The sequence below is a fragment of the Mercenaria mercenaria genome, chromosome 15, assembly GCF_021730395.1.
Source record: "Mercenaria mercenaria strain notata chromosome 15, MADL_Memer_1, whole genome shotgun sequence".
NCBI lineage: Eukaryota > Metazoa > Mollusca > Bivalvia > Venerida > Veneridae > Mercenaria > Mercenaria mercenaria.
The window spans coordinates 68401114-68413740 of NC_069375.1; the positions used below are offsets into that span (position 1 = coordinate 68401114).

Here is a 12627-nt window from a genome sequence, read left to right on the forward strand (position 1 = left end):
TAGGCCCCTCAAATCTTTATGTTTTAGCAATCATTGAGTTATTCTGATGATACACATACGATTAGGCACTGAAAATGTCTTATCAGTATATTATGTATTGTTCTAATTAAGTGTGCCTTTTTTTAATTTTCTGTTTAAGCCCTGGACATACAATTTGTTAGCACTGCATTTGTTAATTGTGGTATAACGTTGTGGAAATATCATTTCCCTTGAATGGGGCAATGAAAAACAAAAAAATACATAATGTTTACATGCGTAAACAGGGGTTAATAGTTAGTCCTACATTGATTTTGCAGACACTCAAACCGGAATGTAGTGATTGCGCTCAATGGATATATTATTTTTATAAAATGTAAACAATTCTTGGCGTGGCGCGTACAGATTTCAGTATACGGAAAGAGACAAGTCAGAATAAAAGGGAAAGGCCAAAGCAAATCAGAATCAGGTTGAAAAGAATTATATGATGCTAAGTAAATGTTATATTAGACTGCAATTTATATCTCTTTTCCAAAATATTCGGGGGGCCAAACTATATTTTGGGCCCCCCTCTCCCAGTTTGGAGGGGCCTGGCCATGTGGCCCCCCTGCTCCTACGCCTATGCTGGGGGGAAAAAAAAATTCGCATTAAGAAAAAATAAACTAAAAGGCTCATTTCAAATTGATGAATAAATAAAAATGTATAAAATAAGGAATTTCTATGCTTTTATGGGTGGGGTGTTTGTTTACATTATTATTATACAATGGAAAGTTGTTACTCACGTTTCTAAAAATGTCAACAGGTCCAACCATGCACATGCTGTAATGGAGTGCCGTCCTATTCTATATAAAAATAAAATAATTCCATTATCAGTCATGCCTGCAAGTAAATCACGGATTTTTAATTTTAAAAATTCAATATAGGCTTAGTAAAAAAAGAAGTTCAAAGAAACTAAAGTACCGGAAAGGAATTAAATACGATCTGAAAAGCTACACAAAGGTGAATCTATTCTCTCATTCCCCGAGCTGAAGAACTCGTTGGAGAATGTTTTTGTTTCCTCAAATTTTCAAAATCATTTTGAAAATGTCGGCGCCAGTGTAACGTGTATCCACTCTCACTCTAAAAATGTTCAAAATGTCGCCGTTTAAAAATGCTACTCAGTATTGAATAAAGCATGTTTGTATCACAAATTATATCAGTGTAGTCACGTTACCGGCTGATTAGCTTCTGACGCAACAAAATTAACAGCTTATCTTTCGAGTCGCAGACATCTTATTGTGCGGATATTGCGTTTCGCCTACTGATCTGACGGACGCTTATTAACATTAACGAAGACCGTGATATCCCGAATTTCATCGGGGTCGTCGCACGCCCATGGTCTAAACCGGAACTCCATATTTTTTTATTTGGATAGTATGTGTTGTTTGGATACCCTCGTATGTTACCGTAGTGGGATTCGATCCCGATTTTCGTCGCTTCGCGACGAAAATCGGTAAGATCGATTCCCTATTACTACAAATACAACGTAACGAAAATACGATGGAAAGAATTAACGGGCCACAGTGAGGCACCGCCTTTAATCACCGTTTATGTGTTATACAGCCTACACATATCTAACACTTTCTCGGCCCCATGTGGTTCTACAGCCTACACATATCTAACACTTTCTCAGCCCCATGTGGTTCTGGGACGATCTGTGTATGAAAAGCATTGGAACCACTGCCTTACCCTTGCATGATCGTAAGAGGCGACTAATAGGGTCTTAACACTTGGTTTTGCTGTAACTCTGTGAGTCCAGCAAGTATGCAAATTTTGATTCCATACCTCATGTTTTTATTTCGATGTGAATGAGATGTGAAACCAAAATTTGTAGTCCTGTTTGGCACGATATAACCTATACTGTGTTGGTGCGCCGTAAAACCCAAATAAATAAATAAATAAATAACACTTTCTCATTTCCTTCTAGTCGGAATACGAACTTTTGCACGCACCTTATTATGAAAAACGTTATTATTTTGAAAATAAATATTTGAACGTCAAGATCCGTTGCCTATAGCGCCATATTATCAACATGAGAAAGTTGACGTGGCGACATTAGCAAAAACTTTAATTCCTTATCAAAAGTATGAAAGTACACAGAGACAAATTTGGAATAAGTCACCACAAACTGAAGCATATGTTATCAGGAATTCCAGAAAGTAGTGACAATTATAGCGTTACAGATATACTTTTGACCCGTGACCCCTGGTCTTTGACCCTTAATCCCCAGTCTAAAACATGACAGTCATGATGACCATGGATCGCTCACCTAAGTAGTTTGAGCTACGTTGGCATGTGTAAAAGACCAGGTAAGAAAATCAAATATAAGTAAGCATTGAAAATGACCGTCGGCATTGAAAAAAATTATATTTTGAACCCATAATTTTATGTTTGTAACAATAACACAAAGCAGCTCTGAAAGTTAATGCATCATCATTTGTTAATTGGAGCGTAATTTGAATTCGACTTCGGGGTAGCATATTACTTTCCAAACCCTGAAAAACAGAAATAATTATTTAATGGAATTTAAACATTTACCCCTCATTACCTCCTTCAGTTCAATATTTGTAAAATATAGGTTAAAGACTTCAAACGGTTTTGTGACGCAACGCATATTTCATGTCCAGGTCTTTTTAACTTAACCTTTACCCTGCTAAATTTCTAAAATGGACTGATCCATCATTCAATTTGAGCAGTACCATTTATTTCTAAAGGGGTGTTTACTGAAAATTTACTGACTGAATAGCAAACAGTGCAAACCATGATAAGCCTGTGCAGGCTGTTCTTAGTCTGCATTGGTCGCTAAGGCAAAATAAGCTAAAGGTTAAAAGAGCTGTAGTGTTTCGTCCAGCCCTTTCTTGGGGATTACTTTTATTTACACTGTCCCGTATCTTTGGAACATGGTGGGGTAAGAGTGAGGTTGGGTGCGCACCATAAACCGGTTTAAGCTCCCCAGTGGTGTTTTGCCACTGACCGTTCCAAGGCGGTGCCCCACTGTGTTCCTTTATTCGTTTTGTCCTGTGTGCAAGTTTGCGTGTGTGTGTGTGTGTGTGTGTGTGTGTGTGTGTGCGAGCGCGCGCGCGCGTGCGTGTGTGTATGTGTGTGTGTGTACGTGTGTGTGTGTATGTGTGTGTGTGTGTGTACGTGTGTGTGTGTTTGTGTGGTGTGCACGTCTGAGTGCTGTGGGTTTCGTTTTGGGGAGGCTGCGTTTTTGGTACGTGGCATTCCCTGTTTGATATTTGTCTTTGTTTTTTGTGTTCTGTTTTCCCTTCGACTTCTGTCAAGGTACTTTACAGTTTTTCGGTTAACATATCGTGTCATTTTTTACAATTTTGTAAGTATTTTATTCACCTGGCAAAGATATAATATTTACTTACACTAGCCAGTAACTTTGACACAGTGTTCGCATCACGTGTAAAATAAAATGCGGTGCAAAAATAACCGGTTTAAACTACTTCCAGTTGCAGCGTAACATTTAGAAGTAAAACATGTTGGGGAAAGATCTGTTTATACCTGTTCTCGTGTGCTTATTCTTCCATGAACACCCGGAATAAAGTTTGAAAGACAAATCATGCACGACTTTACACTATGATAAATGCCGTATGTTACACTGTGCTAAATGCCGTATGTTAATCCATATATTTAATAGCTGCAGATAATGCTAAAGAATTTTTCTGTTCATCGGTTAAGATATTACCTATAAAAAAAAAAAAAAAAATATTTCGTTTTTTATACTCCTCCGGAGCTTACAATTTATGTTCCAATGTGAATCATTTAAATGATTACGAAGTTTTTCAGACGTGGCTGGAGGTAATATCTAACTGTAATAAAATGAAAGTGATTATTACGTCACGAGTTGGACTACCAGTACACGTTCATATTTATTATCTTCGGTGATGCTGTAAAAGAAATGTTTTTCATGTTAGTTTGCATGTCTGGCACATATTCCTCTGTGGTAAATTGCGTTAGCAAAACGCTAATAACTTAATTTACATAATGATATAAATTATTTAAAATTCCCCATACCCATGCTGTCCTTATTCGCAATCCAGCTGCTATTATTTCTCTAGGAAACAACACCTCTACCTCCACTGCCGCCCAACCAGTCCACAATGCTTCAATAGTTACAGTATAGGTACCATTTCTGTGATCTAAAACTTGTCCAGGTACAGAAGCGTCAACAGAGTTATTATACAACCTGGCACGCAGGTGATCTCCACCAGTCGTTTTTGGTCTGCCATACCCATCGTAAAGAATAACGCTAAGACGAACAGTTTCTGTGAGGTTAACAACGTGATCACCTGTTAAGATATCAGATATGATCATCCGCAAGACTAAAATATATATAAGAATTACATGGACTTTCATGACAATTACTAGAAATAAATCTCAAAAGTATCCATATGTACATGCAGAAAAATTCTTAAGTTGGCAGAAACAGTACCATAAAAAGGGGAGATAAACTATTTTGTAAACGACGCATAAAATAAGGATTAAAATTTGAATATTTAAAAATCTTGTAATAACATTTTAAAATTTTAATATTCAACGCTAGAAACTGAAAAAAGAAGAATTTAATCAGTCTATTCTCCAGTTATGAAAACTGTGATATAAATAATATTTATATATTTCAAATGTTAAAGGCTAATAATAAAAATTTCACCCCTCCACCCCTACCCCCCACCCCCACCCACCACCACCAAAAAAGTAAATAAATAAACCCTGTCCTTCAAGGAAACAATTGAACAAAAGTAGAAATGACAAAATGCTTCATTTATTACAATTTATATTCACAATATTAAGGTATGTCAGTAAACATATATAGATGTCCATTTTGACAAAACAACTTCTTAGTTCTAAAAGCCCGCTGAGTGTGTTCACATAAAATATAAGAAAGAAAAATGAAAAATGATACAGGGTGATTGTAATATTGCGAAACGCTATTAGGTTGCGGGGTCAATATTTATTCTAAATGTAGTTGTATCTCTTCTCTTAAGCTATCATTGTTGGTCGTATCCTTGCATAGAGGGAATATATTAAACTTCCCAGCAGAGCAGTTATGGATGTATTCATTCACTTTCAGCATACGTAATTGTTCAAAGTTAGTCTGTTGTCATTAGAGAGTTGTTTGAGATTTCAACCTTCGCCTTCCCCTTCAACGTCTCTTGCGAAGTTAGCGTATGAAGTTGAAGTTCGATTAAAAATCCTTGACATTCAAACTTTAGAATGAACCTTACTTCATTTAATCCGCTCTTTCAATTGATCCGTAATTATGACCTTTTTTCGTGCATTATAAAAATGATAACCATATCAACGTATTTTCTTGTTGATGGTGTTCTAGAAAGATGATGCAGTTAATATTTTTCAAACAAAAACATGAAACACCATCTATAACAAATGCATTTGTCGAAACTTTGAAATTAAGTTAAATATATGCGATAAAGCAAACACAAAAGGCATGACCATACAATATAAAGGACAGATTCATCCGTAATGCTGTGGACTAGTATTTCATAGTTTTTCTTAAAGCTCTTTTCACTTTGAATTGATACTTTGTACATAGAATTCCTTAAAGATGCGTTTTACTTGTAGACACTCATAAACAATGTACCTGACGAAAATTTAACGTTTTTTAAAAAAATATGTTAATAACATGTGCCAATATACACAAGGTATAAATACATTTAGCAAGCGAATTGAAACAAATGTAAGATACTCTCGTGATATCATACGTTTTGGCATCATGACACTCTGCATGACTCTGTTTAATGACAAACTCTCAGACAGAACAATATAATCGTGCCAAGTCATCATGTGCCTAGTGAAACAGTCAAGAAATGTTAGGTGGAGACGGAAATCGTCGTACAAAATTAACATGTATTTGTTTGAATATTTATATATATTTTATAAGTAAAGAATGTGCAGATCCAGGAATTTCGGTTAGGATGACACCAACTTTAAAGAGGGTGGTCACCCATTTCATGAAGGGGGCGGGGGTTGTCACATCGAGCTTCAAGACCGATTTTCTTTGTAAAATTTAAGAATCAAAGTGGGGATTGACCCATAATGCCCCTCTGCCAGGCTCTGGGTCCGTGCATGTAAAGAATGGAGTTATCCAATACGGCTAAGAAGAAACTTCTCGCATCATGATATCATAGATCTGAAATTGTCTGATACTTCAGAAGAATTTTCCGTCTTACTTTTTTTTTTTGGGGGGGGGGGGGGGGGGGGGAGTGGATGGAGGTGTTTACGGCGCACCAACACAGTATAGGTTATATGGCGCCAAACAGGATTACAAATACAGCAAAAGCAAGTGTAAAGACCCTATTAGTCGCCTCTTACGATCATGCAAGGGTAAGGCAGTGGTTCCAATTCTTTTCATACACGGATCGTCCCAGAACCACATGGGGCTTCTGTCTCACTAGTACCATTTTATATTTATATTTAAAACGCAACTGTCGTATAAAGTGTCATACAGAAACGGATTGTTTTTATCTGGAAGTGAAAATAGAATGTTCAACCAAATGATAATCGCGCGTAATCATTCATTTTTCCATGTAAAATGACTGTCCTGCCATGTGCCTCCATCCAGATTTCAGTCTTTGATGCCTAGTATGTAGACATATTAGATGACAAATTACTGAAGTTTTGACCTTCGTGATATCACATCTTCGGACGTTCAAAACTTCACTTCATACGACAAAAAGGCCAATCTAGTAAAATCGATACCGCCTGCATGGGGACACAATTATGCTGTAGAAGTTAAAGCTTGAACCAAATCTCAATGCTTCTCAAAATCAGTTGATACCTTCATACTTCCAGGTTCAATTCAATGTATCTAATTAAATTATTAGCCATACAAAACTTTCGCATCAAATTTAGTCTAATTATACATACGGATAATCGAATAACTTAATAAGCAGAAATCCTGAAACAAAATTTCTATTTCACATAGTAACAAATAGAAGTCTTTGGCTTACTTGATATTACATGGAAAACTTGAGTAGCAACGTCTGATATTTATAGGTTATTAGCTTTGTATCGGGAAATATGCACGAGTTCTTCAGCGGAAATATTGCGCGACTACACGAATAAATAAAATGTAAATATCATAAATTTGTTCAATAGCCTAAAAAAGATTGACAATTATGAACAAAATAGAAAAAATAGTGCAACAATTACGTCACGCACCCGATATGAAATTCAGGCGTCAGTGTATGGAAAAATATTGACGTTTCCTGTACCAGTGTAACTTAACGGGGAATAGAAACGAGTATGTAATAAAAATAAAATACACGCATATCGGTGACGTGTTACCCCACATATATATGAGAGACGTTGAAGGGGAAGGCGAAGGTTGAAATCTCAAACTCTCTACTGTTGTGTCCTGTACTCTTTAAAATGCATGAGTGTATGTATTTAATTTAATAGTATATTTAGTGCATATTAATGTATTGTGTAGAACATTTTATCCAATTTTAACTTAAAAGTTGTAATAAAATTAAATTGTAATAAACTGATTCAGTGATCACCGTTTACCGAAACATGCCAGTATCTGTTGTTTCAGACTGAAGATAATATGTGGTCACATAAAGAGTTCTAAAATAAATTGCTACATGAGGTCAGGAATAGAGAAAAAGATGATGACATTACAGATTCAGAAGATATCCCGCTAGCTGTTCTTGGCAAAAATCAAACTATCTGCGGAAAGGAAATTTATCCAAACTGGTAGTTAATCTGAAAACGACGAATTCAATCGAATTCAATGCCGTGAATAAAGATTATGTATCTTGCGAAAACAACACCTGTTCAAGAGATTACAATGCCACGTTTGAGAATCAGGGGAAGACAAACAAAATTTTCTTAATCGAAAAATGGGATAGAAAACAACTGATGAATAAAACATGCCAAAGTAAGGAGAACAAGTCATATTGATTTCGCCGAGAAACTGAAAGAGAAAACAACATTACTGAATTATAGACGATAGAGGATAAATATTGCTACAACTGCAGCAAACAGGGCGAAACAAATAACACGAGCTGCGCAGGGTAAGTAGATATAGAGATGAAAACTGCTTTTTCTCATCAGTGAATAAAGTAAATGGAAATATTGGTAAAAGTGCTTCTAAAGAAGGTATATTCTTTATTTAGATTAGTATCTTCTCAAGATCCTGTTATGTCTTGTTAATTACTGTTTTATCATTGACTTGCAATGCTATCATGTCTAATGTATGTACTATTTATTTTTAATATATATTATTTCATCCTACTTACTTAAAGCAATATGCTACCATGGCCAGTGAACATACTATCTTCTCAAAGTGGCGTACTATTTTCTCAAAGTAGCATGCTATCGTGCCCAGTATGTATACAATCTTGTCACGGTTACGTACAATTTTGACAAACGGCTATCTTATTTTCTCAAAGGAACATGCTATCGTGTCTAGATTGTATACTATCATGCCAGTGTGGCGTACTACTTTATTAACGACCATCCGATCAAAGTTTCTCAAAGTAATATGCTGTCATGTCCATACGTTCCGGTCGGAAAAAGAAAAGACATCAAGTATAGTAGAAAATCTCTTATAATTGGAGGGATTGCATATGTATCTGTATTTGAGAAATATATTGTAGCTAAATAGGTTCTGGTCAATAATTGTTTTTAATTTCGATTAAATGTAGTGAAAACAGTCGTATATCACGTATCACCCCCCCCCCCCCCCCCAAACACACACAACCCCCCCCCCCCCCCCCCCCAACACACACACAATTATGTCATTCTAACTTAGAAACCAGTGCTGTGTAACGAAGCATAACCGATAATACTATTTTAATATGTGTTCAGTCCTTTTTTTGTGTAAAAGTTTTTATTTTTATAAAAGTTATGAAAATTTACAAAAGACCGTTTTCGAATGCGACAGACGACTTGTGTATCCAATAGGCAATTTGATTGTAAAGATAGATTCGATAATAATAGTTTCAGGCAACAATTATCCGCTTTTTAATTCAATCATCTGAAATTGTTTAAAAGATAAGGGTAGTTTTGTCACCTTTATCTTTTTTGTCCGTATTTTGTCCAATGAGAATGTTGTTTTCTTGCGAAGAACAGATGCATAACCAAAAAAATTACCTATTTAGATACACTCAGGGATACATTCTGTATTTTCGTCTTTCTTATTATAAAACAATCAAATCATAGTACAAAAACACGCTGTCCGGATACGCACTAGAGAAAGTTAAGCTTGGTAAGAAAAGGATAAGAGATTATAATACCTTTTCCGCCTGACGGAGAGATCTTCAAATCAAACCAAATTTAGAAAAGTTAGATCTAGTGAAACCATTAACTTTTTATTACTATTTGAAGAAAACAAAGTAATATAAACAAAGTTTTATTACTTACTCCATAATACAGGAAGTAATACATGGTAAATGCTTTCGAGATTATTTATAACTATTTCTTAAGTGATAAAATAGAGAAAAACTTCACAGGTCGCTCAACACGACAAAAATGAAAATGTGGCAGGCTCGGTTTGATTGAGCCTGTTCATGGACGGTAGTGGTAATGCATGCTACCGTCCATGCCCTCTAGCCCCGGGTTGAGCAGAACTCAACATTTACACATGCTAAAAGTACAAAAAATATTTAGAGACATCCGCAGATGTATTCAAACGGCGGAACCTTCAATGATACACGTGTAGAGGCGTGTAATTCCATGAAGAGCGGCGTTTGATCCCCAGATAAAGTAAAACAACAATAAAACTTTTCCTAACAATACAGATTGTCTTTCAGGTAACTTTAATACATTTACGTCGTTATTTTTGAGTTGGTCTCTCATAAAAACATTACAGGGTGCCACTATTGTTTTTGGCGAGGTGACATTATTTAGCATTACGGTATATGGGAAAATTACAATAACTGACATTACAGTTTGAAAACATATTGTTTGAAAAGATAAAAAGTGTGCCTAGAGATTTTGACACTTACTATATAAAATATATTCTAGGACAGCGTTACGCATACTAGTATCATATTTTAAAAATAATGATTACCAGACGGGTGGAACAGACTTTAGTAACCTTCCTTAACAGGTAAAAGCAAAAACATTTACGTTTTGTTCTATTTTTTTTAGGTTAACTGCATAAACGAACGGAGGCACAGCTGACACTGTTTCGCTATAGTAAAACTAATCCATTAAGCGACTTATCTCAGCAAATATGGCTTTTGTACAGTATTTGCCTAGTATTTACATCGGATTCCGTGTTGAATCTATCTATAGCTATACATATTTCAGCTATACTGCGTATAGCAGAATGAATTTATGAAGATTGCATTCCACTGCAATATAGTTACATGTCTACGAGTATCAAAACATATAGGTGTTATGAACATGTTTCGTGAAGGCGGACAAAGAGGTAAGTACTAACCCTTCAGTTCAATTTTAGAACGCCTTGGATCAGCTGCTAACAAACTGTCTTTGCATCTTTGAAAGGGCTTGTATTCTCGTAACAGTTCATTCAGCTGTCTTTGTACATCATCTATATTGGCATTTCTGCATAAAAGAAGTATCTAAAATTAGTATGCAGAGTACATATTTGTTAGTTTTGACGAGGGTCGGCTTGTGATTATAGCCTATAATAATAGAGGTGTACTATCGACGGATTTTGTTCCCGTTGGAGAGACTGTTAACGGAACGTATTATGCAGAGTTACTGAGAACGAAATTGAGACCAACTATACGAAATAAGCGACCTGTGCTCCTAAATGTAAGCGTTGTGCTAATTCATGATAACGCAACGCCACATAAATCTAACCCCGATAAGACAGTAATTGACATTACAGATCACTTAATTTGCGCTAATTAGTGTTAATTGGCATTCATCGAGTTTCTGATATTGTCAATTTGCAGGTATTATAAAAGTTAGAAATTGTCAGACTGGGTTCCCAGGCTACCGCACCCGTCTTATTCTCCGGATCTTCTAAGTCCCTGCGACTACGACTTGTTTCCGGAACTAAAACTGCCGCTTCAGAGTGTTAGATTCGAAGATCTACATGAGCTTAAAGTTGCGTGGCCGCGGAGTTTCACCGTATCACACTTGGTTGCCTAGCAACAGGAATCACGGACCTCCCGGAGAGATGGAATGCAGTCATTAAACAGCGGGGACAATACTTTGAAGGATTTTAAAAACGGTATGTCCCTATTCATTATTGATTCTTTGTTATAAAACCATTATCATATCTTATTGACTGACTCTCGTAATATGTATCTCAATGGGACGTAGGGCGGTTCTTGTATTTTCATGAGCGCGTTGCGTTAATGAAAAAGAGACACTAGTTTCGATTCGAGATGAGATTTATTCCAGGTTGATGAAAAAGTATCTAGTTATGCTGAACTTCGTTAGAATATGACCGACCACATTTTAATATCAACGACGGATACAGACGCGCGTATATGGCAAGCCAATTGTCCAATAATTACGTGAACCCCGGTTCACGATCGAAAAACTAGGATTAACGATCGATAAACTAGGTTTTACGAACGTAAAACTAGGTTTTTTAAATACTAACCTATATTTTCGTAAACATAGGTTAATGCTCGAAAATATAGGTTCAGGTCCGTAAACTATGGTTCACGGTCGTAAACATAGGTTCACGTCCGTAAACATAGGTTCATGGCCGTAAACCCATGTTCACGCCCGAAATTCATTGTTGATTCTATAATCCTAATATATCGACCGTAAACCATGGTTTACGTTTGATAAACTAGGTTTCTCGATTGAACTATAAGTTTCGGTCGTTATCCTATGTTTACGATCGTTATCCTATGTTTACGCTCGTAAACCCCGGTTCATGCTCGTAAACCATAGTTTACGAACGTGAACCTATGTTTACGACCGTGAACTGGGGTTTACAATCGTGAACCTACATTAACGAGCGTGAACTATGGTTCATTGATAGTTGATTTCATAATCCTAGTATATCAACCGTAAATAATGGTTTACGTTCGATAAACTAGGTTTCTCGATTGAACTATGAATTTCGGTCGTTATCCATCTGATAATGTTATATTTTACAACAATAAGTTTGTTGATGATCATGTGTTTCATGGGGAGAACAGTTTTGTTTTACAATTTTAGTTCTGGCAGCCTCAAAGAAGGCTTGGTTGACCCGTTTGAAAACAAAAAACGATGAGAGAGGACTGTACCAGAAGGCTAAATAACAAGTTTTGCTATGATCCTTAAAATGGCTAATACAGTCCCTGGCTCACGGATTTTGCTTTTTCCGCGTTACCACCGGCACAAATATTTGCCTTGAGTGGAAAATTGCGATGATTTTTTTCCTTTGAACGGCTGTTGACAAGAGCGAAAAATCGCGGTGATTATATAATACACCGCAATAGAAGTATCAATAAATGCCCGCGGCGAGTCACGAGGAATAATCTCAGCGGGTCGCGGTGAATTGCGATGGATCGCGGTGAACCACCGGCAATCACCGCGAAATCCAGGTAAATGTTGTAGGTTAAATACATATAAACTCTCTACTGTTGTTACATGTATAATTTCATTAGTTTTTTCTGTTAAAATGGACAAATGATAGGGTTTAAGAACAAATAAATA

The 12627-nt window shown here is 36.2% G+C and overlaps 1 protein-coding gene across 1 annotated transcript in view; it reads right to left on the reverse strand.

Annotated features, from left to right (window-relative positions):
• Positions 1-12627, reverse strand: part of LOC123557386 (NXPE family member 3-like) — a 46764-nt gene that overhangs the window by 19330 nt on the left and 14807 nt on the right. The window contains exons 4-5 of the mRNA XM_053525529.1: positions 10439-10563; positions 4042-4316 (exon numbers count right to left, since the gene is read on the reverse strand). Coding sequence (XP_053381504.1) covers positions 4042-4316; positions 10439-10563 — 400 coding nt within the window. The remainder of the gene's footprint in view (positions 1-4041; positions 4317-10438; positions 10564-12627) is intronic.